The 27,446-nt window shown below is 34.9% G+C and overlaps 2 protein-coding genes across 2 annotated transcripts in view; one reads left to right on the top strand and one right to left on the bottom strand.

Moving 5' to 3' along the window:
- Positions 1–1,737: 1,737 nt before the first annotated feature.
- LOC106053627 (acylglycerol kinase, mitochondrial-like) lies at positions 1,738–14,640 on the bottom strand. The gene is made up of 14 exons (XM_056039273.1): positions 14,066–14,640; positions 13,827–13,866; positions 13,608–13,687; positions 13,403–13,478; positions 13,026–13,124; positions 10,820–10,852; positions 9,428–9,522; positions 8,669–8,738; positions 7,970–8,049; positions 6,013–6,227; positions 4,846–4,967; positions 4,126–4,193; positions 3,137–3,236; positions 1,738–1,923 (listed from the first exon to the last, which is right to left on the bottom strand). Exons 1-14 carry the CDS (start codon positions 14,179–14,181, stop codon positions 1,810–1,812), a joined length of 1,308 nt encoding a protein of 435 aa, XP_055895248.1. The 5' UTR covers positions 14,182–14,640; the 3' UTR covers positions 1,738–1,809.
- A 264-nt stretch (positions 14,641–14,904) lies between these two features.
- The window catches only part of LOC106072969 (UDP-glucose 6-dehydrogenase-like), a 58,166-nt gene continuing 45,624 nt past the window's right edge, over positions 14,905–27,446 (top strand). Inside the window, exon 1 of the mRNA XM_056037909.1 lies at positions 14,905–15,036. The gene's annotated coding sequence lies outside the window, so the exon portion shown is untranslated. The remainder of the gene's footprint in view (positions 15,037–27,446) is intronic.

Here is a 27,446-nt window from a genome sequence, read left to right as displayed (position 1 = left end):
AAGTGACCTGATTAGCAAACAACGCTCCGAATTATTCCTAAAACACAACTAATACATTCTTTGAAAAGGTTTAGACCCGAACCTAGTTTTGCTAAAGTGAGTTGTGGACCAATCCTTTGTTAGTTACATTTACAGTTAACAGAACCAGTTCCATCCTGTCATCCCCAGACATCTGGCTAGAAGGTAATAATCTTCATTTCTGAAGTAGAATCCGAAACAAGAAAGTTTAAGTACAAAATATTTACGTAGATCTATAATTCAACTGCCAACTATTGTCAACGTTTTGAGTCCCATGATGCAATCTGAAGATCTAGTGTGCTAACAGAAGTCTAATGGTCACCTCTGGACATTATCCATGCCTTAAGTCTGTGTGACAGTTGGAGCACCACTATTGATCTGTAAGCCAGCTTTCTCCATTCTTCTGTCCTTAGCCTTGATTAGAATCTCTTTCTACAAGTCCGCCCATTCTTTAATGCTGGTCTTCCTATTGCTTTCTTCTTCTTGTTCCAGGTTCTGTCACCTGTAGGAAGCTCTTTGCGAGCCCTGAGGACCTCCCGATATATACAATTTAAGCTTGCGTTTTTCTAACTCAGCACTGTCATTGATGCCAAAAGTATATGACAATTAGCCTGGACAGTCATCACAGCAATGTCAAATGACCCAAGGTCAAGTGACCAAAAGTCAAAGATTACAATTAGAAACAGAAAAAACAAGGTTACAAAGACAGAAATTCCGAAGTTGAAAATCCCAGTCTTCACGAGGATTCGAACCCGGGACCCCCGGTTTCAGAAGCCAAGCGCTTTACCGTTCAGCTCCCGCGCCTCCTCTGGCCTAACTGATGTCTTATAATTGATGTAATTGTTTTGAAAAGGCTCAATCTCTTTTTTTTTTTTTTCAAATAAAATAAAATTTATTCCCCATTTGTATAATTAGTATGTATACATGACATAGTGAAAATATAATAACATTTATTAACAATGTAGCTTATTTTACAGTTCGATGATTACAATTCTTCTGACTCATACACATTCTATCTGTCAGCTGCTCTAGCCGAGAGATTGGTTATAATTTGGTGTTGTATAATTCTTTCAGGAGATTTCCTTTCTGTACTTTGTTTTCTGTGTAGGAATTATTTAAATCCTGCAGAAAATATCCCTGTGACGACATACATTAAAAGAGGAAATATTAAAGCAGTTTACAAGATTACTATTACTTTTAAATTATGTCTAACTTATAATGCATACTAAATAGATTTTTCTCTTTAAAAAATAGTAAACATTTGTTTGTGTGTAAATATAGTATTTAGTATCACAGAACTTACATAACTTAACAATACAAATATAAAAAACAAAAATTTAAGACAAAAAATTTACAACTGTTTGCATTAATGTGTTGAAAGTATGGAACATAGTCGTCTCCCCTAATAAAGAGCCTCAAGTGTTTGAGTGTTTAATAGTTAATAGTTGTAAAAGTGGTGTATTTCTATGATAAAACTGCTTGCATAAGTGATTTTAAAAATTAGATTTTTCGCTTTCAGAAAAGAAAAAAGTAGCCGTTGCATCAGAACTTTGAATGGTCTAAAATATTGTGATGTCGGATTTTCAATATCTTTTCTAGTTTACGAGATCTAAACGGGACGGACGGACAGATATTTCACACAAAATTAATAGCAACTTTTCCCCTTTCTTTCGGGGGCCTCTAAAAAAGCACTTACACAGACACAAACAACCCAGAATGTATAATTTATAAACCAATAATTTTATTACAGTTAAGTTCAACTTATAAATAAAGCTTTGCATCCGCTGCTTGTCATGTGTTCACAGCTTGATCTGGACGACAAAACATGGTCAGCTTTTTCTTCAGCAAAGAAATATCTACCGGCATGGCTTCAAAGGATTCCCCATCAATGTTGTACCACTTGTCCTGAGGGTCATACAAAACATTAGCCTCAATGACATTTATAACAATATAGCCATAAGTAATAAAGTCATAAAGTAAACAATATTGTAATTAAAATTAACCGACTGAATCATCATATTTAACAATAGTGTATTTGACGTTCCAACACAAGTAATGTTTAGGTCAATGAAGTTGTGTGTTTTTGTGTCTGTAAGTTGTGTGTGCTTGTGTCTGTAAGTTGTATGTGCTTGTGTCTGTAAGTTGTGTGTTTTTGTGTAAATTGTGTGTGCTTGTGTCTGTAAGTTGTGTTGTTGTGTTTGTAAGTTGTGTGTGTTTGTGTCTGTAAATTGTGTGTGCTTGTGTCTGTAAGTTGTGTGTGTTTGTGTCTGTAAGTTGTGTGTGTTTGTGTCTGTAAGTAGTGTATGTGTGGAGCACAAGTTGGAAAAAGAAAACGTTTCAGGGACACCCTCAATGTGTATCAGAAAGTGAAAGCCTTCAACACTGACTCTGCTACCTGGGAGACGGAACACAGGGCATCAGGTTGTGAAAACTGGTGTAAAAACTGAAGAGGACAAGAGAACAGAAGAAAAGCGTCAAAGAAAAAAATCAAGACAAATGACACTAGGGTTCAGCTGGAATAGCCTGCCCAGTGTGCAGTGAATATTTCGGGCTCACAATGATCTCACCAGCCACATGAGGAGGCACAAAACTGGTCACCATATGTTGTGTGTGAGTAAGGATGTATGTAGGTGGATGTGTGTCTTAAGGAGTATATGTGTGTCTTAAGGAGTATATGTGTGTCTTAAGGAGTATGTGTGTCTGTAAGGAGTATATGTGTGTAGAAAGTGTTTCTGTAAGGATTGCTTAGGTGTGTAGGATGTGTGTGTTAGTAAAGAGCATATGTGTGTGTAGGAGGCATGGTGGCTGAGCGGTAAAGCGCTTCGCTTCCCAACCGGGGTCCATGAGTTCGAATCCGGGTGAAGACTGGGATTTTTAATTTCGGGATCTTTGAGCGCCTCTGAGTCCACCCAGCTCTAATGGGTACCTGACATTAATTAGGGAAAAGTAAAGGCGGTTGGTCGTTGCGCTGGCTACATGACACACTCGTTAACCCTAGGCCACAGAATCAGATGACCTTTACATCATCTGCCCAATAAACCACAAGGTGTGAAAGGGGAACTTTACTTTTTATGTATGTGTGTGTGTGTGTGCAGATTGCCTTAAAACTTGCCCTTACCTTCTCGTTCACCTCCAGATGTATTTTCTTGACCAACACGGAGTTATAACCCTCTGAAGTAGTCGGTGTCAAGTTGTTGGGTTTTTTAACTCGACTCCATCTAAACAGGAATAGATAGATAAGCACATGAACTTTGACCCACACAAAAAAAAAGTCAATCAACTAAATTTTGTATTTCACACCGTACGACATAAACCTCTGGGTTGTTTATCAACGATTTTTGGTTCGAATCCAGATTTGGGCTGACTTTTGTCTGCTGAGAGCTTGACAACCTTCTCTAAGATACACCCCCCCCCTCTCCCGTTTCCTCCCTCTAATGAGATTGGACTAGAGTACACTTTGCTATGGCATGTAAGAATCATATACAAAAATAATTTTGCGCTTCAAGTCATATGCTACATTGTGCAAAAATTCAGGTCACTGCAACGTAACTCAAATTTGTATCAATTCTAATAGCCAAAATAAATAAATAAATAAAAAACAACAACACACACACACACGCACACAAACAACTATTGCTTTAAGGCAGTGTTTCCCAAACTTTTGACCTATATGTACCCCTTTTATATTTTTTTTGTTATGCTGAGTACCCCCCCCCCCCCCTTTTCCATCACACTTTAATTTATTAACAGAACATAATAAATGGGTATTACAAAAATCGGCATAGTTAATGAGGTGCAATGTGTACCCCCTCCAAAGTCTTCCCGTACTCCTGGGGGGTATGCGTACCCCACTTTGGGAAACACTGGGGATCATAAAAATTATTGTGTACGTGCGTTCTCTAATTTGAATGTTTTGGAATGTGACATTATATTGCATACATTTGTTAAGACTACATTGGTCAAAGGTTTCACTACCCACTAAGTACCTCTTTTGATTTTTTAAAATTATGATCAGAGTCATTGACTGGCAGTAGTATTGGTAAGAAGTATGTGCGTAAGTGTCTATATTAAAATAAAAATAACAATGTGATCTCACTCTATCCTTACCCTTCACTAATAAATTCAAATTTCTTGGGCTCACTGGGTCCAATAGACAGCTGCAAAGCTTGGAATGGCTATTAGAAGATGCAAAAAAAAATTATTTTTTTTTAAATGGTTCAGTTGATTCAGTTAAATTATGCAAAACTAAATAACAAACAAGTGAAGCAAAAAATATAGATGTTTTAAAAAAAATAATTTTTTCTTAACTTCTATCTTCTAGCAATCAGGGGGTCAATGGCTGAGGGGTAAAGTGCTTGACTTCTGAACCAGGGGTCCTGGGTTCAAATCTTGGTGAAAACTGTGATTTCAAACTTTGGGATCTTTAGGGCGCCTCTGAGTCCACCGTGATCTAATGGTTGCCTTACCTGACATAAGTTGGGGAAAAGTAAAGGCGGTTGGTCATTGTGCTGGCCACATGACACCCTCGTTAACCAAGGGCCACAGAAACAGATGACCTTGACATCATCTGCCCTATAGATGGCAAGGTCTGAAAGGGGAACGTTAACGTTTTTTTCTAGCACTCAGGTGATGTACAAAGGACTATTTTATCTTGCATTCCCCCCCCCCCCCTTGATTCATTTACTTTATAAGTTTATCTCATATCAGCATATACCCTAGGTTTTTTCAGCCTTTTAATTTTTAATCAAACATTTAAAAAATGTGCATTTTAAAAAAGGTAGAATGAATTATCATATTTCATAAAAGTCACCAGAATCTAAGGCTTACGGTGTTTGTGTTCACTAGAGCTGAGTTGGTGACTGTTAGTTCAATGGTGGAAACATCTTGAGTCACTCTGTGATTCTCCTCTTCCCTTTCTTGCTCTTCCAACTTCTCTTTGTTTTCTTGTTCTAAAATATGGGAAACTTTAGTGAGCCACATTTGTAAAACACCAAAAGATTAAACAAAAAAATGTGTTTGAATTTAAAGATGTTCTTGTGAGAAACTAGCTGATAGATCAAAGAAAAGTTGACAAGACATTTAGTTATTAAATAGTGCATACTAACACACACACAATTAAAAAAAAAAGCTTGTTTTGAATTTAGAGAATTTTTAATTGAATAAATGGCCAATTTTTTTGTTTTTAATACAAGACTTGGCTTGTAAGTTTCAGCCGTTTCTTCAGAAATGAAGATCATACATTGTCGAAGTTTGTATCAAATTGAGAGCGAGGCTTAATTTTGCATGGTTGTGCGATGTAGAGAATTATATATACAGAAGAAAGAAGATTACTTGTTCCCCCTGCCCTCTTTTTTTTCTGAGCCACGCTCAATGTCGCAGAGAATGTTACTCTAGTCCGACTTGCAGAAATAAAAGAGTTATCTTTCCATGACATTTTCATCGAGGGATAGAGAGTTGCCGAGCATGTGTGGTGTCCCGCATGGTTGGGCAACAAAGAGAATTATATATATAGATAATCTCATAGCATTCAGTAAGGTTCCTCTTGTCATGTTGATACATCAATGGGACAGAAGACATCCGAAAGCACTGAAGGCTATCACTCTGAGAAAACAGAATTTAAGTAAACACAGCATCAATGACACATTTCAAAGAGCGAATCACTCAGCTTAATAAATGCTAATGTCAGAATAAAACTGTGATCTGAAAGAGAACCCCATGAATCCTTGCATTGATCTACTTCAAATAAAACAAAAATATGCAGATGACTTGAGTAAACAAAAGACAAAAATTTTACACATTAGATAAAATCTGTGTCTGTAGTCACAGGGTGACTTGATCAAACATATGAATATATAATGAGCAAATCTTTCATTGATCAATTCTAAGGGCTGAACATACTCCCCACTTTGATTCTTCTGCTAAAAATTAAAGTAGTCAAATATGCTAATCCGTCTGCCATTTGAGAGTGCCAACTTTTTTAGAAACTTGATTTACCTTGAACTTTGAACTTCTTTTTCCTGCCCAATAAAAAGTCAACAAAGTTCCACCTCTGCTTAGAAATGAGGACATTTAAGTCTTCCTCTTCTTCCTTCATGTTGGTCTCTGTCGCTTCAATGTAGTTCACAGATGCTTCAATAGTGGCAGGCCATTTGCTCATGACAGTGCGCAGGTATGTCCAGTAAGATTTCAATGGACCAAAATACCAGTATCTAAAAGAAAGTCAGCAATAAGTTACATTAAATATTTAAAACAATTGGTAGCCTTTTTTTGTTTTGCGAATAAATCTTTTAAATATGAGATGTTTATATCATTACTTAGCCAGATATCAGGGGCTTAAGGGCCTTAGTTTGGGTATTACTGATCTAGTGGATAGGATGTAGATCAAAGTCAAATATGGCGAATGTTTTCTTATCATTTTTGCCATGAAAATGAAAGTAAAGTGTGAAAATGGGTTTACCCGTTCAGCCCAACAGAAAGAAAACTAAATGGAGAGCTCCCTGATTTGGAAACCACTGTGCAGTTCATCTCATAGTCAACTGAACGCTTCAACATAAAAATGAGAGCAAAGAAGAAGAAGAGAATGTCAACAGCACTTCTTAGTGCTACAGATTTCAAGGTCTGGCATGAAATTAGCTAAAAAACAAGAAAAATTATTTTTTTTTTCTCAAAGATAAGTTAAAAACTGAACACAAAGATATTGAGGTGACCTGTTCAAAATTTAAAAAATTAAGTTTTATGTGGCTTTCAGATATCATATTAATTCTATATGGCCTTCACTCGCAAAGTGACTATGGACCATCTCATGAGATGCTGCAAACTGCCTAAGGGTTGCCGGCTCCTTGTTTTTACATCAGGGTTGACTCCCAAAGCCTTTCCCATGATTGGGTATAGCTGCAAGGCAGCAGAGGTTTGAATTCATATTAATAACATCCTCCTAATCAACTTATCCAATGCATTTAACTGCAGATACATTGAGTTTACTGACATACTAGTAAGTGGAATCACTCATAAATAGTGTCTTCATCTTCCTACAGAGAGTGAAAACAGATGTGATCTAACAGGATTGCTAGTTAGTGTCTTATATAATACAGACGTACTTCAAAAAAGAATACCATATACTAGAAAGTGAAATAAACACTACAATATGAAAACAAACATGACTGTAAACACAGGTAACACAGAAGGTCAATTCATGATTACTCCAGAAACTTTTGAGGTGGAGAGCTTCTGGACAATTCATATTTTTTGTTGTTGTTGTGCATAAGTACCAGTGTTCATTTTACAAACGACTGCAAATATCTGTTAAGTGTTTTTATTTTAGAGATGAAGTCTTCTTGTATAATAATTAAATAAAAGAACTTGAATTAATGCTAGTTTGTTTAACAACTGCATATGCACAGTGACAACAGCCTTTAAGACTTTCTTTACATTGTAAAAATTATTGGGATAAATGCTATTCACTTTTATACCATCGATAAATGCTATTCACTTTTATACCATTGATCAATGACATTCACTTTTATATTATCCTTCAATGACATTCACTTTTATACCATCGATAAACTATTCACTTTTATACCATTGATAAATGCTATTCACTTTTATACCATTGAAAAAATGCTATTCACTTTTATACCATTGATAAATGCTATTCACCTTTATACCATTGATAAATGCTATTCACTTTTATACCATTGATAAATGCTATTCACCTTTATACCATTGAAAAAATGCTATTCACTTTTATACCATTGATAAATGCTATTCACTTTTATACCATTGATAAATGCTATTCACCTTTATACCATTGATACATGCCATTCACTTTTATACCATAAACCTCAATATGGGAATTCTTTGGTGTAAAACATAATCAACTGCTGTTTCTACTTCCCTATTTGAGTTTCTCTACAGTTATACATCACTCCATTACATTTAATGACATTCTTACTTTGATTTTCTGTCCTCAGCATCCCTGTATGCTCCAGCTTCAAGACCAATCAAGCTGTAGATGCACTTGTCTTCTTCTCCCTAGAAGAAATAGTTACATGATATATGAGTCTAAGAATGATCATCTTTCAATGCAGAGATTTTATTTAGGAACACTGGGATCTATATATAACCACAGCAACAATAGCATTAGAGTTTTACATTCTGTTCTATTTTTTACAACTGTTCGATTTTTTATCTTTTTTTTTTTGTAAAACAACAGCAAAAAAGATTCCCTTTGAGACGGTTCTGACATTTGTTTCTATGGCTGATGGTTAACAAGGATGTTACGTGACCACAACAATGACCTATTGCCTTTACTTTCCCAAACTAATGTCAGAAACTCTTAGAGTTGGGTAGACCCAGAGAAGTCCTAAAAATAAACCCCAATCTCAAAATCCTTATCTTTACCGAGATTTAAAGTTGTGAAACCTCAGTTTGGTAGGACAACAATTTTTCCACTCTGCCATCAAACTACGCACTAAATGTAAGGAGACTGCCAGTACACAAGTTTCATGATGGTTAAGTCTGTACTGGAATAAATAAGCTGTCCCCCAAACCAAAGAAATATCTCCAATCTCTTCTCTTAAAACAAACATTGTGTGTGTGTATACATTTTTCCCCCTTTCATTATCCTAACACTAGTATTTCATAAACCTACCACAAACTTGATAACATCAACTTTTTTAGTAACTGCTTGAACTACTGCAAAGGCTGCCTCAGCCATAGTTCTGTAAGAAAATTACAAAGCTTCGATATGTTAGAAAAATATTCATCAGATTGTGACATAACCTTAAAAACTAAAATTCAAATAAGCCTAATAGATATACAGTCTAACCATTTAGGTCTTTAAATCCTTTAATGTAACAAAGCCTACAGTGCATTCATCTACTTGTCCCTACAAACTGTCCATCTATCCAGGCATAAATCTGTTCATCTAACCATGACTACTGTCTTTTCATCAGAACAATTAAGTTTCAACAGCAACCGTAACGCTATTTACTGCTGATGTTAACTTAGTTGAATTGAAATTATGAAAGAAATATTTAGTTTTCATAACGTTTTTTTTTTCCATTTCCAAACAATAAATTTTCAACCTTTTAGCGCACTTAACTAAAGGCAAGGAATAATATACATAAATATATATCTATATCTTATCTTATATTTTACAGAGGTAACTTTAAAAAAGTCCTATGCATTTCATGTGCCAATCTAGTCATGCATGTTAATCAATGACTTAAAATCTGCTAAGTTGTTAGTTTTCCTGGCTGATTCAGCCAACTCAGGTAATTCAGCTATATATCTGTATCTAATTATATATATCTATGCTATGCTAAACCCACCACTTCTAGACGGACATACAATTAGAAAGATAGAGATGTGTAAGAATAAAAATGTTCAATAATTAAGGTCTACTCACTTGACTTCATCAGAATCCTCACCAAACCAAAGTTTGGAAAATCTGTTCTTCCCACCAAGAGGTATTATTCCAATGGGTATGCTTGTTAGATTCCTCTGTAAATAAAAGTTGCATCAGATGAGGGGCATTGTTTCAAGAAGAGGCAGACAGAGAAAGCGATGGGAGGACAACATAAAAGAATGGACAGGCCTACCATTGATAGAGGTTTTAAACAAGGCAAAAGACAGTCGACAACACTATTAGAAAATAAATATGTGAATGTACAGGGCCGGTCCTAACAATAGCAGGACCCTATGCGAAACTGATTGCGCGGGGCCTAGTCTGAGTTGGAATAAGGATAATAAGTGAAAATTAAGATTTTGTATTCGAAAAAAAAAATCGACTTTAATAAGTACAAAATTGCGATCAAATTAACTTTACTTTACGAACCTTGTAACTATGGCATATTTATATGCAAGTAACTATAAAAGTAAATAAAGTATTGTAGCTTCCAACTAAGGTGAGAATTCGCTCGATTATTACATTTTATTACATGAAAGCTGACAATGCCTTTTTTCTTTAATCGCGCGTTAGGATTGGAGTTTCCCGCAATGAATGACACCCACAAATGTCTATTTTTCAGGAGATTTTTATGAGTTTTCAGGAGATTTTAATAAATTCAGGAGATTTTTCGTATATATTTGGCAATTTAATAATTGCACCTAGAATTAGTGAGGGGCCTATGAAAGCGCGGGGCCCACTGCGACCGCATAGGTTGCAGTGGCCTAAGACCGCCCTGTGAATGTACTATGCAAAACTGGACCAAAACATCACTGTTTTCATTGCCCATTAGAAGAGAAACAGAGTTGGTACAAAGAAGAGCTTTGATTTTAGAAAAAAGAAAAGAAAGTCTTGAAAGAGTAAAAGAAACAAGGATGTATTGATCCAGAAGAAACAAATGTTGCGACAGTAACTACTTTAAAGAGACTGTATAAAGTTATATCATTGAGGCTCTCTGAAAGGTCTTTCTGTTATGGGCTGTTTAGAAGCTGTAGAAGAATGATGCTAAAAACAGGAAGGAGCTGTTTAAAAGCTGTAACAATTAGGCAGCATGAAAGCTACTCCGGAGGATTGTTTCAAAGCTGTAACAATTAGACAGTATGTAAGCTACTCCAGAGGATTGTTAGGACGCTGTGATTTATAAAGAAATATCTTTGACGTAACTTTTTGGAAGCTGTTAATGTAATTTGTCTTTGTCTGTTGTAGTTAATTAAAAAAAACACTTCTTTTTATTAAAATTTTTAATTGATTAATTATAATCGCCAGAGATGAAAAAACAAGTCATACACAAAATTGTAATATTCCTATAAGACTTAAAAAGATAAGAAATATTTAAAAACTATTTGTACTTACTTCCTTATTCTGTCTGAGTAACCCAGTCACAGCCTAGATGGCAAGAAAACAAACATTTTACTAAATGATGATTGCACTAAGTAATCTTTTAGCTTTACAAAAATACTTTAGACTTAGAAGTCCCTTTCAGACCATGCTATCTTTAGGGCAAATCATTAAAGGTGTTATGCTCTTCCGCGGTGTTTAGTACTTGAAAATGTAAATAAGTCCAACTGGAGGTAACACTGAACTTAATACTGGAACAGATAACACAGACGAAAGGCCAACAATCAATAAATAAAGTCGACGCTGGTGTTGAAACAACAAACGCTTTTAATACTTAATACGGGAACCGTCCGATGTCCTCTATAACTTGCCGTCTATAAAATTCTTCTTATTCTTACTGTAAATAAGAAAGGTCTTGATTCTAAAACTTTCCCCTTATTCCCGAAACAAATACTAAATTCATCTTTTTTTTTAAAGGCCAATGGTTAACGAGTTTGTCATGCAGCCAGCAAAATGACCAACCACCTTTACTTTCCCCAACATCAGGTGTCTATTAGCGTTGGTTGGATTAAGGGGTGTCCTGAATTCAGAATCCTAGTCTTAACAGATATTCAAACCAAAGATCTCTTGGTTTAGAAGTCAAGTGGTTTACCACTCAGACTGAGGGACTAACGGTTAAAGATATTACAATTGTAAGGAAAATAACTAAAAAATATGGCTATTCATTAGAATATCTCTTTTTAGAAAAGGTGGAAGAATTTTTGTTCAATACTTTTGCATTACACTTTGCCAAAAAAAAAGAGAGAAAATGTATTTATGAAAATGATTAATTTTACTTTCTGAAATGTTTACTATTTCTTATAGAATTAGTGAAAAGGGTGTCATGTGGCCAGCACAACAACCAAATGCCTTTACTTTCCCTAACTAAAGTCAGGTACCCATTACAGTTGGGTGGACTCAGGAGTACCTTAAAAAAACCCAGTCTTTGTGAGATTTGAACCAAGGACCCCAGGTTTGGAAGCCCAGTGCTTAACCACTCAGCCAACGAGCCCCCCAAAAAAGTTTACAAAAGTGTACAATAAATAACAATGAATAAATCTTGAAATGGAAATACAAAGCACAAAGTATTTCTGTTAAGTCATAGAGATACATTGAGAGTGCTGTGGGTGCGAGGCTAAATGATAGCTGCATGACGCCCTCGGTAACCGTCAAACAGATGACCTCAACACTATCTTATCTATGGATTTTAAGGTATGAAAGAGTTATTTTTATTAGATACATTGTGCAAGATGGTGATCCAGAAAAAAAAAAAACTGGATTGACAGGTAATGAAAATCAATAAATATTAATAAACTTCTCAGGAGAAGCAGAGAATTAAAAGTACTTTTGTAAACCCAGTGGTGGCGCGATATGGTTAATGTGTGTGTAACCTATGTGTAACCTACTTACACATGTGAATATGACTCAGGCAAATGACAGGTCAACGATTGTCAATGGACAAGGGACAGTACTACTACCACACGCAAATACGACCTGTGCTAAGGTCATGATCGAGTGCCTTCGTGGACCAGAGGGACAGTGTGTAAGAAAGGGGAGTTGAGTCCAGGACAGCAAGGACAGTGCGGTACAATATGAGCCCTCAAGAATGTAGTCAGTTTATTGTGTTGCCAATTGTCTGGTATGGGCTGTTATTTATTTTTTTACTTAGTAAAGTATCACATTATTTTGGAACTCTTGTTGTAAGGTTCTTGAGTTAGATGTGTTGTGTTAAGCAAGGTTTTCAGAAGGCCTTATTAGGAAAGAAAATCGTCACAGTACAGTGTTATGACATGATTAGGAATTAGTTATTTGTTTCGGGAATAAGGGGAAAGTTTTAATTAGCGACAAGTGATGTGACAGATCTTTAAAAAATAAGAACGCTCTAAGTGACGCTAAAAGGAAGACGCTTCTTGTAGAGTAGTAGACTTGAGTACGACATTATTGACATCGGACGATTCCCTTCTTGAGTATTAAACATATTTGTAGAACAACATATCAGCGTCGACTACATATTTGATTGTTTCGGCCTTTCGCCGGTGTTACTGAAGTGTTGAGTTCAGCGTTACTTCCAGTCAGATCTACACTAGACAGATTGCCAAGAATCAACAACGTGCGGAGGCCTTAACAACAGATAAATATTTCAGAGCTTATTTGAAATTCTCTAATTGTAGAAATATTTTACCTCCAAGAGTGTCCCTCCACCTCCTGCAATGACCACAGCATCAGTGTCTTTAGGGTCCAGCACGGCCATGTACTTTTTCAACTGACCTTCATATTCTGTCTGTTATTCAAATATTTTAAACAATGTTAGGAAAAAATATATTGTGTCACTTAGGAAAGGAAGTATTCTCCATTGCACCTATATAGATATGATCTGTCAAAAAACAGAATAATAGCACAGCAGACATGGTTTAACTAAAACTTAAAATAATTACAACACAGCTAACTGATGATGCAACTAAATCATCAATACATTGCAACAATTACTGTCAAGTTGATAGTATGAATCTGTCCCTTTTTAATTAAATATTGAATGATTAATTTGTAACACTAACTTACTGCAACTAGATTTATTTCAATCCCAGCCAGATAAAGAATTGGTGCAGCTGTCTTCTCAAATATTTTCTTTGCTCTTCTAGAAAACAAAAATATTGTGTGACAACTCAAAAATCAAATTGAAATTTCAACAAAGAAAAAATTCTACTTGTATATATAAAAATGTTAAAGTATGTTGTCTAAAAACTAAACATAATTACAATCTTACCCTTTGTTAGCAGCAGGGTTAAGAAATACTGTGACACGTCGAGGCCTCTGATGCAGTGCAATATTTTCTCTCCCATATTTCTGAACAAAAATAAAAGTTTTAAAACATTTTAAGTTAAAGCTTAAAACTTTAGCTAGAAATAAAAATAATATTTTTGGTTGGTTTTATTTCTAAGTACTTGTAGTTCTTTATAAGCCTATGTAGTACTTCATAGCCTACCAGTGCTTCTTGACAATAGTGTCTTCGTAACAGGTTGTCTCTACAAGAAATTTGAAAGAAAAAAAATTATTATAAAAATTTTATTATATTAAATTTTAAAATGAACAACCCTTAAATAAATAAATTGTAAACCTCTATTGTAGTAATATCTGTAGTATTAAATATATTATATATTTAACTAATAGGTAACTGAGACAGTACTAGTCTAGATCTAAAAGATATTAAAAAGATTAACTAACCTGTGTCTGTTTCTCATGTAATTGCATCCATATATTGTGAGACATGCAGCCAATGTGGATTTTTTCCAATGAGTACGTAAAGTTTTAGCAATTTTTACTAGAGACCCCATTGGCATGGTTACTCTTACTACTCTTAGTGCTCTTACTGGTATATAATTAATAAAAATAGATCTTGATCTAGAGTAGTCTAGTCTTTATTATAATTTATATATAATATAATCGAAGACGACCTTCCTTATTAAGTAATTTATTTAGTCAAAATAAATAGTTATTATCATTATTAATTATTATCTTGATCTAATCAATTTTTCAAGCTAATCTAGTCTTAAGTCTAATTCTTGCTAGAACTAGATCTAGAATCTAGATCTATTAAATCTATATCTAAAGATCTATAAGTCTAGATTTAAATAAATCATCTAGATCTATAATACATAGATCGAGAGTCTAGATCTATATATATTTTAAATAAACTTTTATCTAATTAATTTATACTAGTCTTATTCTATCTAGATCTAGATTCTATATTAAATAATGTTGTTGTCAATGTGAATGTATGTTCTTATCTTCATTTTGAAAGTCAGAAATAGTCCCTGTCTACTTCTTGATCTTTATTTTAAAAAGAACATGGGGGTTTATCACAGAATGGAACTAAAATTAATATATTTCAAAATACAGATTTTAAAGTATGAACATAAACACTTAAAAAATAGACCTAAATAAAATAAAAAACTGAATAAATTATAGTTTTTGTTCATTACTCTTAACAAACATAAGGATATATACGAATAACTGTACATATTTTCTTTTAAACAATAAACCCTCCCCTTCACAAGGGAATGAACTTGTGTAATACTGCAGGGAAAGATTTCCTATTGAGGCTATTCAACTTATAGAATTATAGACTTATTCAAACTAATTCATTGTCAGTGAAGGAATAATTTTAAACTTAGATCTACATCTAGCATTGGAAGGTAAAGTACAAGATATAAATAAAGCAGTCCATCGAATATAAGACGAATTAATCCAGATCTAATCTAGATCTAGATCTCTTCTATAAATCATAATTCATAATATAAATAATTTTAATTAATAAATGATAATAATAATTTAAAAATAGTATTTAATAATTTAAATAATCATATGTCATATGATGATGTCTCATAATCATCCTTCATAATGAATGATAATGTAGTCTAAATTAAATCTAGATTCTATATAAATCTATATATACTATACTATACTCTATTACTCTATACTAATACATTATATATTATATTATGATTATATTATTATATACTACTGAAAATGACTCAAGTCCAAGTAGATACTATAAAAAAGATTCCAGAATTCTTGATCTATAGTCTATAATTATATTATAGTCATAATAGTCTATAGTAATAGTGGGTTGTGACATCGAAGATAGATTACCCAAAGTGGCCAAAGCATAATAAAGTAAAGTAAACAAACTGTTGCCAGTATTGAAAAAAAACAAACATAACTCAACACATGTGAATAAAGCTAAATTTATGAATAGTATAGCTAGATCTATCACTATCAGTCTATCTCTATCTATCTACATTAACTACTAGAATAACTATCTTAGTTTCTATATAATAATTTAAATTTAAAGAATTATATATATATATATATATATAATATTATCTTCTATATCATATCTACTTATAGGACTTAGAGACTTAAGTTAAATCTAGATAAGATTAAATTAAAAGTTTGTTAAAAAATTTAGATTATAAATAATAGAATATATATTTTAGATCTAGATTAATCTAGATCTAATCTATGCAAATACACTTTTTTTATACAGTATTGTCAGTATATAATATGTTATAATGAATTTAATGGTCATTAGATCTATATTTTTAATAGTATTATTATTTATTAAATATTAGATCTAGATCATAGATTACCTAGATTTATATAAATATAATTATTATAAGTAAGTATATAAATTTTAGTGAAAATCTTTAAATGTAGATCAGATACAGATATAGAATGATGATTATAAATTATAGGTCTACTAAGTCTACTAGATCTAGATAATAACAATAATAATAAGGTTTGTCTTCAAGTCCATAGATTAATACACGAGATCAAGATAATAATAAATTTTAAAACAAAGACTAGATTACTAGATCATTTAATTTTATACCAGTACTTAAGACTAGATATGACTAGATAATATAATAATGATTGAATAATATAGAATATACCCCTCAAGATCTAGTTATTAGTTATATTTATCTAAATCTAGTAAAATCTAGTTATACTAGTATATAGCTAGTCTGGAATAGTCAAAGATCATGTAAATTAATATAAATCTAGGTCTAGATCCGACAAAGGCTTACCAGCATTACATTTAATTGTATCTATTTAATCTATATTGACTATGCCATGTGTATCAATTTGAAATAGTCAGGTATTAATTTAAAATATATTAAATAATTTGAAATAAACCCAAGTCTAGGTTAAGGTCAACCTCGGAATTTCTTATGGCATAAGCAGACACCTGCCTATAACTCAAATAACACGCTTGACACTTGATAGAAAATTAATTGATTAGTTGTGGGAAGTGATTTCATTGGTTAAGCCAAAGTGCCATACTAAAGGTCATTTGAACACGCGGGAGCGAGAATAAAGAAAAAGTCAGTCTGGAATGAAAATCTGGTAGAGATAAGACGTACAATAGTTTTGAGTTAGAATTAGTAGCGATCAGTCTTGTATTTGTTTTAAATCTTGTAGTAAATTTGAATATTTTATCTGATACAGTTTACCATTGTAAATACTGTACGTTGCAGTGATTCCTAGTTTTTGAATTAAAGTTCTGTATTTGATTTAAAAGGATCTTCACTTATTCAATCTCTAAGATACTATTTAGATCTAGTGATATACATCTATAGAATCCCCGACATGTCACAGTAACTTCTTGTTACATCTTACATCTCAAGAAAGAGTCTACAAATTTAGCACTTCTCAGCGCCATCAACGAATTAGCACTATCTTCAACAAGAGCATCTATTCTCAGCGCCATCAACGAATTAGCACTATCTTCAACAAGAGCATCTATAGCACATTCTAGCACATACATCAACAAGAAGAACTCGTGACAGACTATATATACATTATATAGATATAGATTCTATTAGTACTACCAAGTAGGCTTTACTACCCTGGTTTACTTGATCATATGAGATGATCACCCACTTTTACATTATACGGATGTATGCAAACGTGACATGAAGCTCTTCAAAATCGACACAAGCAACTGGGAAAAAGTAGCACTGGATAGATCCACATGGAGAGAGAGAGCATAAAGGAAGGTTCTCTGATTGTAGATGCCATACACAACAGAAGCAGAAAGAAGGGTGAAAATGCAACGGCGCCTGGTGATCACATATGCCCAACCTGCGATCGCAGCTGTGTATCAAGGATTGGCCTCTTTAGTCATACAAGAAGTTGCAAAGGGAAAAGATTGTCTCTCAAGGCGTAAAATGCACAGACAGATGATATGATAAATATATATATATATATATATATATGTAAAATATTATATGCTAGCATTTATTTTTACTAGAAACTAGATATTATATCTACCTAAAACATCTAGGAAATGAGTACCACTACTAGATTCTGTATTAGTAGATTCAAATCTAGACCTAGTTACCTAGTACTCTTCTAGATTTGGAACTATCATCCTCACTTTTATTTGGTTTGTTCTAGTTTATGTTTAGTTAGGGGATCCTAAAATAAGGATGCATTACGCATATATTATATTGTAGTATTGGTCTTAAGTTAAAAGACATATAATTATATATAATATATATATAGAAATATAGAATATTTTAGCTTAACATTATTTATTGATCTGTAGAAATTACTTTTGGTAATACCTTGTTTGGTTGATTTTGTTTAAATTATAAATGGTTTGAATACATCTAGTGTAATTTCTAATTGATCTTTACTACACTATACAATCATCAGCTAATAGTCTAACTTTTGTTCTAGGGCTAATGCAGTTAGGTAGGTCATTGATTTCAGTTAGGTAGTGGGCCTTTTAGTTTTTGTAACATATCTTGACTTGTAAATTTAAGAGATTTTAAGATTTAGCTTATTTCCACGTGTTGAGTTATGTTTGTTTTTTTTCAATACTGGCAACAGTTTGTTTACTTTATTATGCTTTGGGTAATCTATCTTCGATGTCACAAGCCTGGACACTTTATTTGTTTTGAGGTTAATTTCTTTTACGTGTCTCTCATGTTTTCATTTTTCATCAAAATAAGCAGGAACGTTGTTTTACAAATCTGAGAATGTTGCTTCAAGGTGTTGAGTTAGTTTCATTTTCATTATCATCTTAGTATAATGACTACTATAGTTGTTTCAGTTTTCTTAGATTTAAAGTATAACCACATATTTTTTATTGTTATCCTTAGCAGTTCTATTGATGGCTTATTCCCTCTGCAGCTGTCAACTAAGTTTTTGGGTCAGATGATTTATTGATTTTATTTATGCACTTTTATCTTTTTTAAAAAAATAAAATTATATATTTTAAAATACTTTTTTGTCTGCATTGCCACTCGAGTGAGACATTTATTAATTTTGTTTGTACTATATTATTCAAAATATTTTTAGCATGGGGTTTAGTATTCCTGAATGTTATCCACTGTTTGATTTCTGTTGTTTTTTTCCTAGTGAACAAAATCATTTTGGTTGCTATTGATTTTTGGCTCAAAGTTAGGTCACTGTTCAGCTTGTGACACTTTTGATTATGGATATTCTAATATTTACATTACTAAATTGTTACCAATCTCCACTGTAGAGTTACTCTCCTTACTTTGTTCTACACTTTCCTACTGTACTGTTACATTTCTCTCTCTGAACTGTTACACTTCTCTGACTGTACTGTTACATTTCTCTCTCTGAACTGTTACACTTCTCTGACTGTACTGTTACATTTCTCTCTCTGAATTGTTACACTTCTCTGACTGTACTGTTACATTTCTCTCTCTGAACTGTTACACTTCTCTGACTGTACTGTTACATTTCTCTTTCTCTGAACGGTTACATTTCTCTCTCTCTCTCTCTAAACTGTTACATTTCTCTCACTGTACTGTTACATTTCTCTCTCTCTCTCTCTAAACTGTTACATTTCTCTCACTGTACTGTTACATTTCTCTTATTGTACTGTTTTACTGGCCTATTGCATTTTTTTAAAACAATCACTTGTCACACATGTATTTAGTTACCACATATTCTGATGTGATGAGGCTGAGGCTCAGCTGTAGAGAATGTGACCATAGACAGCCCACATCTTCTGCCTCCTCTATATAGTGCTATATAGATATCATATTTTGGTGATCTAGTGGAGATTTTCATCTAGGGTTCATAACTATAAATAGCAAGTTTTTTTTGTAGTGTATTTGGTGTACAGAATATTGGAATTGTGGGTGATCTATGTATTTTAAAAAAAGCTCTACACTAATTTCTCTGCACTTTATAGTACTGTAGAAACAAAAATGTCTAAAAAAAATATCAATGCACAGGAAGTATTAGACAGTGGAGTAGCTAACAACATCTGGACAAACAGGTAATTAACTACCAGTAGTGAATCAGTTAATACAAAGAAAACTTCTCCTCTTAAGGTGATAAGTTATCAACAGTGTTCTTTCAATTTACCATCCTTGACAATCTATTTATAACTCTCTTCCAGTCTTCCTGGTCTGATTGTATTCACTTTTAGAGGGTTCATTATACAGAGCCCATATTTCTCCCTATGACTTTTCCTTTCATATGTTACTGTAATATGTTGATTCAAGAATGCAAAGTGTATCTTAAAAGTTATAATACTGTAAAAAAAAAAAAAGGAGCAGATTTCTGCGGTAACATTTTTGATGAAAATCTCCAGTAAGCACTACTCTCAATTTTAGTGAGCCTTGCTCTTTTTAGTGGTTCATTTATACACTGATACAGTCTGGGTTTTGGTAAACTATAGACTAGTATGGTCTGGGTAAACTAAAATACTATTAAGGTTCTTGTTTTCTTTTCTTTTTTTTTTTTTTATTGGGTTTTGATTTTCTTATATTTTAATCCCTAGCTCTTGCTTAAGTAGATCAACCTCTAGACCAGCGGTTCTCAACCTTTTAGGCTCGGCGACCCCTTTTTACACCCCCCACAACTCTGCCGCGACCCCCCCCCCCCAGCACACACACACAGCAATAGAAGAACAGACAATAGCAATTCATTTTTCGATGGTCTTTGGCGACCCCTGGGAAATCGTCAATCGACCCCCAAAGGGGTCGCGACCCACAGGTTGAGAACCCCTGCTCTAGACAGATTTTCTCTTTCTGCTATTCAATCAATATCAAGTATGACAGAAAAATGTATCCTACAAGCCTATTTCTCACTGAACTTTTAAGTTTATGCATTAAGACTTGTCTTGAGTCCAAAGATTAAATAGGAGTTCAGTATTTCACGTGGCTACGCAGCAGCAGCTGCGACCTAGATATTTTGCAACATTCAGCGCAGACATAACCATTGTCCGCGGCTGGTCAATTTAGATTCTCTTTTCGCGGTTTACATCTGTCCTCCTTTTAGGACCTACACACTTGGCGATTAAAAAGCAACATACCGTTTCTTATAAAAATATAATAGAGCTCAATGTATGCATACGTACAGTTATCGATACTCAAACTTAACAATGATTTTGAGGACAGGTTGGCCAACAATAGAATAGCCATCAGATGATATGCAATTTATGGGCCTGATTATATTGAAAAGCCCGGGCCGATTTGGCACCCAGTCCGCCCTTGCTTAAGTTGATTACAAGGGGGCCCCTCATCTAAAAAATCAGGGTCTTATCAAGTCTAAATCCGGCCCTGTTGATGTGTCACGGTCCGCATTCAATGCTTCCATTGGCATGCGTCATACGTAGCTTCTGACAACCCCCTCCCCTGACTTTCATGCGTGGCTCAGATACTGAGTCCAGCGAAACTGTTTTAACGGGAGATGGGGCAAAGGGGAGCAACTGGGCGCCTGAACCAGAAAGCATCAAACTTGTTAGCCTTGGCTAGCTCGTGACCTCCTCTATGTCGAAGGCGCCGGCTAGCTACCCACCACGGAGAAGGGGAAACTCTGAATCTGTATCTCCGCCTCCTTTGAGGCTATACTCAAACATGGAAGAGGCTTTGGAGGGGGGAAAAAAATCAGAAGCACGTGCTATTTAAGCAGCTCGCAGCACCCAGTGTTACATCCTGGCATAACCTGCGTCGGATATTTGCCGTCCGTTTGGTCACACCAGCTGCGTGGAGATGGGGAACTGCTCTGTGGGCGACACTGTCTCAACCCTAACTAATGTGTAGTCTAGATAGATTGATAGAGCGATATATATATATAATTTTCACATTTTACGTACACGTTGAGTTCGAAAGTGGTGAAACAATGTAGCATAAAATATGAAGTTGTACATAAATAGTAGATTATAGTAACTTGAAGATTGAACTAACTAAATCTTGGTCCGTCTTGTGAGGATTGATCGCCTCCCTTTGTCGTATGGTGATTTACTTTAGTTCTTTGTGTTGTGATTTACTTTAGTTCTTTGTGTTGTGATTTACTTTAGTTCTTGTCTGGTGATTTACTTTAGTTCTTTGTTTTTGCGATTTACTTTAGGTCTTTGTTTTGTGATTTACTTTAGTTCTTTGTGTTGTGATTTACTTTAGTTCTTTGTGTTGTGATTTACTTTAGTTCTTTGTTTTTGCGATTTACTTTAGGTCTTTGTTTTGGGATTTACTTTAGTTCTTTGTTTTGTGATTTACTTTAGTTCTTTGTTTTGTGATTTACTTTAGTTCTTTGTTTTGGAATGTACTTTAGTTCTTTGTTTTGGGATTTACTTTAGTTCTTTGTTTTGTGATTTACTTTAGTTCTTTGTGTTGAAAACACGACGTAAATAATAGTTTGTTTTTCTTTAATGAATCTTTGGCGTCTTTTTTTTTTTTATGATAACCAATTACTTTATTTAGAGGTAGGCTATACAACTAGAAGGAAATGAGAAGGCTGACACACTCGCCAAGAGTGGGAGAACTAACTCACAAATAAACTCTGCACTCTATCCAGAAGAAATTAATTGTAGATGAAATAAATGAGAAATGGACGAGCTCTCATCCAAATCACAAGAAAGATGACGCTTACTATAAGCTATAAGACCAACGTCTAATCTTTCGACTCAGGACCGGACACAACAGAATGCGACAACACATGTACCGGAAGCTCAAAATTGGAACCAGTGAAATCTGCCCATGTGGAGTATCACCAGAGAATGCCGACCACGTCCTCCAAAACTGCTCTCTTTACCAAGAGGCCCGTACAAGACACTGGCCCCCAAAACACCCCAATAGAAAGAAAACTATACGGAGAGTTCCCTGATTTGGAAACCACTGCGCAGTTCATCTCATGTATTGGTCTAGTCATATGAACACTCCAACATAACAATGAGAACGATGAAGAAGAAGAAGAAGAAGAGGTGCAATTTAGATAGATTGATACATTTATTCATACACACACATTTGCATATATGATAATGATTCCCCTATTTCGTTCCAGCTCTCTTGTGTGTGAAGTTCTAGTTGGCATTGTGGTACAGGAAGTTATTGACAGTTACATTACCCACAAGCCACCTGTTGTAATTACGTCTGCCTGTGGTGTTAGCTATTCTTTATTTTGTTCTCGATGCACGCGCCGGCCTGTGTTCAATGAATTCTGTACATCATAACCTGTAGTAAATGTCACACATTCTGAATTAGCTTCACATCTGCTAGTCGGCTGCCATAGATTTACACCGAAATACACGAAGGGACGAATTGAATTTTCAAATCATTTTAAATTGTTGAATTGATTTTTAAAATTGTCACTCAAACTCTAGGGTACCCGTAAGTTTTAATGACATCTCCCCCCCCCCTATATTTTTCTACTGCCTTGATTTTTTTTGGGGGGGGGGGGGGGTATTTCTTTTCTTGTAGAAAATCTCACATCATATTGCATAATGAAGTATGGACTTGAGGGATGGGTTAATGCACCTGGATGTCCTGCCGGGACCGAAGTCAACCTAAGAAGCCTGGTGTGTATTTTCAGTAGAGTGTTTTTGAAAGTGCGGTGTACGCTTGCTGTTGAATGCATTCTGTACGCTTGCAGTTGAATGAAGGCCTTGCATACGCTTGCTGTTGTATGTATGCTGTACGCTGACTGTTGTATGTATGCTGTACACAGGCTGTTGTATGCATGCTGCACGCTGGCTGTTGTATGTATGCTGTGCGCTTACCAGTGTATGTATGCTGTACGCTGGCTATTATGTGTATGCTGTACGCTGGCTGTATGTATGTATTTTCAGTAGAGTGTTTTGGAAAGGGCGGTGTACGCTTGCTTTTGAATTCATGATGTACGCTTGCTGTTGAATGAAGGCCTTGCATACGCTGGCTGTTATATGTTGCTGTACACTGACTGTTGTATGTATGCTGTACGCTGAATAGTGTATATATGCTGTACGCTGGCTAGTATATGTATGCTGTACGCTGGCTATGGTATGTATGCTGTACGCTGGCTATGGTATGTATGCTGTACGCTGGCTATGGTATGTATGCTGTACGCTGGCTATGGTATGTATGCTGTACGCTGGCTATGGTATGTATACTGTACGCTGGCTATGGTATGTATGCTGTACGCTGGCTGTTGTATGTATGCTGTACTCTGGCTATGGTATGTATGCTGTACGCTGGCTATGGTATGTATGCTGTACGCTGGCTATGGTATGTATGCTGTACTCTGGCTATGGTATGTATGCTGTACGCTGGCTGTTGTATGTATGCTGTACTCTGGCTATGGTATGTATGCTGTACGCCGGCTGTTGTATGTATGCTGTACTCTGTCTATGGTATGTATGCTGTACGCTGGCTATGGTATGTATGCTGCACGCTTTGACTGCAGCTACTTTCGGACAAGTTAAGATGTCAACACGTAATTCTGCTTTAGAAGATCGCCCCCTCCCCCCAAAAGCTTTCGCGTATTTCACTGATGTTATGGTAATGACTTCCTCATCTATTCACTTCCGCCTATCAATGATCCATTTATTATTAAGAAACTCTAATATTGTAGTTGTGTCTTTTGTCTGTTCTTCGTCTCCCAGGTAGTGACGGGATGAAGAAGTGACACTATTATAAAACAGGACACTCGAATTGTGTTCGCATGAGACACACTGCACTGACACACTGTATGAATGTTCAATTGAACACAAAAAAGTGTACTTAGTAGAATCTCTGTGTGAATGGCCCCTTTAAAAAAAGTGTTCTTAGTAGAATCCCATTGTGTATGCAGCCTTTAAAAGTGTACTTAATAGAATCCTAGTGTGACCCCCCACCTTTTTTTTTTTAAGTTGACTTTGAGGATCCCAGTATGAATTCCCACTAAAAGAAAGTGTAATTAGTAGAATGTACGATTGCCCGAGTTTGAATGTTTATTTGAACAAACAAAAAGGTATACTTAGTAGAATCTCAGTGTGTATGCTCCCTTATAAAGTGTACTTAGTGGAATGACAGTATGATTGCCCCGATTAAAAGTGTACTTAGTAGAATGCCAGTATGATTGCCCCGATTAAAAGTGTACTTAGTGGAGTCACAGTATGATTGCCCCGATTAAAAGTGTACTTAGTAGAATGCCAGTACGATTGCCCCGATTAAAAGTGTACTTAGTAGAATGCCAGTATGATTGTCCCGATTAAAAGTGTACTTAGTAGAATGCCAGAATGATTGCCCCGATTAAAAGTGTACTTAGTAGAATGCCAGTATGATTGCCCCGATTAAAAGTGTACTTAGTAGAATGCCAGTATGATTGCCCCGATTAAAAGTGTACTTAGTGGAGTCACAGTATGATTGCCCCGATTAAAAGTGTACTTAGTAGAATGCCAGTACGATTGCCCCGATTAAAAGTGTACTTAGTAGAATGCCAGTATGATTGTCCCGATTAAAAGTGTACTTAGTAGAATGCCAGTATGATTGTCCCGATTAAAAGTGCACTTAGTAGAATGCCAGTATGATTGCCCCGATTAAAAGTGTACTTAGTAGAATGCCAGAATGATTGCCCCGATTAAAAGTGTACTTAGTGGAATGCCAGTGTGATTGTCCCGATTAAAAGTGTACTTAGTAGAATGCCAGTGTGATTGCCTCGATTAAAAGTGTACTTAGTAGAATGCCAGTATGATTGCCCCGATTAAAAGTGTACTTAGTAGAATGCCAGTATGATTCATTGCTCCCTTTAAAAAATGTGTATTAAGTAGAATTCCAGTGTGGATGCTTCTTTATTAAACACATTTACTTAGTGGAGCCCCCATTGTGAATACACCCTTGGGAGAAAAACTTTGCTAATCTGTTATTAAATATTAAAGAGTGTCTGAAGAACCAGACATCTTGAGTTATCTGTGAATGAAAAATATCTGAAGTGTAGAGACTACGGCTTTCAGTTTGGTCTTCCTTTGTGGCCTCGCTATCAGTCAAACCAAGTAGCTGGTAATATTCAAACAACACTTACTGAAATAGAAACAAAGAATGACTGTTTAATATAAATCGCACCATTGTCGTTTTTGGCTCACGCACATATATATAATTTTCATTTCTTATTTATTATTAGCTTTATTTATTCTTCAACATACCGAATTGCTATATTGAAGGAAGTGTAGTGTATATTATGTGCATGAGTATATCCGTACAAGAACTCGGATTATCATGCGATTTTGTTTAAATAGCAGTTTAAAACTGTTGTATATATGCCCTATTCGTAGTGGCGAGCTGCAGGGTTTCAGTTTTACTTCTAATAGACAGGCGTAATATTTTCCAAACATATTCCTAATTTTAGGAAATTCTTTTAAAGATCTGCGATTGTTTTTGTATTATTATTATAAAGTCCAAGCTATTTGTAAGGAAAAAAATAATCTCTATATTTTGGGGCTATTTTTTTTTATTTTTCGGACTTTGAATTGGATAAAAGTTAAGTAGCAATAGGTCACGACGACATGTTTGTAGCTGACTGTTGTATGGACAGTTGTTTCGTGCTCTGGTAAAGATTGGATGACGGTCGTTGACTTGTAGCACCAAACTGCTGGTAGACAACTTAAACCACCACAACGTGTGAAACTTAAAACAACTTGAATAACTTCCTTGTGAACAAAACTAAATAGAAACTTTTATTACAACACAAACATATTTTAACTTGAGATACAAGGAAATCCATGTAGTAGACTTTCTTAATAAAATACAAATGGTATTCTGAGCAAACTTTAACTCATTACGATAGCACCTCTGGCAATATCGAGTAGTCTCCCCTACACAAGGCAGCTGACCACAATGCCGCTTTTATTGCATCAGTCACACTGCATAGCTAACCTCTTCCCACCGTCACCATAGAAACACACACACACACACTCTCCTTTAACAGATGGGTTCTCAATATAATTACAAAGCTTATATCAACTCACACAGTCTGTATCTGAATGGTGAAAAATACGAGTCCTTTCCCTTGTTCAAGATAACAAACAAACAAAATTAATTACCAATAGTTAATCAACTGATTGTTTGGCTTTTTTTTTATTATTGATTCTTGTGTTGTCAGGTAAAAGAAATAATTATGCAAAATTTCAGCTTAATCCGAGATTGGGTGTGGGAGAAATAACGTGTACAAACTTTTTACCATACAGACATACAGAATGAGTTGATATAAGGCTTATTATAAGCTTTTGTAAAAAGTGGTCGCAGTGTAGAGTCTCGCATAAACTTAAAACCGGCTCTCGGTTTGAAAAAAAAAAAAAAGGAGGCTGTGGTATTGCAGCCAGTGAATGACTTCATCCGCCAATCAAACAAAATGAGAACCTTATTACACCAAGGGGGTGCTGTATCAAATCAACCAATTGCAATAGTTCTCACGTGTATGTATAAATGTGTGTGGGGGGGGGGAGTATTTAAGTAAAGCTTCCGTGACCTTGTTGTTGGTTTTTTCATACGTAAGTTCAGGTCAATCTGTGGAGACACCATACCTCGGCTCAACAATTTTTGTGTGTGTAGTTATAAATGTCTGGACTGGTCTGGAAGGCCGTCTAATTATTCTCTTATTTTAAAGTTAATTTTTATGCTGTCTAGTCTAAGTTATTTCAGCTTAAAGCGTTGTCAATCTGTCAGCAAAAGTAGAACGCTAATTTAATTCACACTTTGAACGAAGAAACTTGGTGATATACGATTTTAAGTTTTGAATACAGAAGTCTTTTTTTTTTCCCTAGAAAATCCGCTTTTCATTCAATTGTATAGAATAGTAGATCTACTTGTATAGAACTATCTCA

Source organism: Biomphalaria glabrata, chromosome 8 (assembly GCF_947242115.1).
Source record: "Biomphalaria glabrata chromosome 8, xgBioGlab47.1, whole genome shotgun sequence".
Taxonomy (NCBI): Eukaryota; Metazoa; Mollusca; class Gastropoda; family Planorbidae; genus Biomphalaria; species Biomphalaria glabrata.
This window is presented reverse-complemented; position numbering and strand designations above follow the sequence as displayed.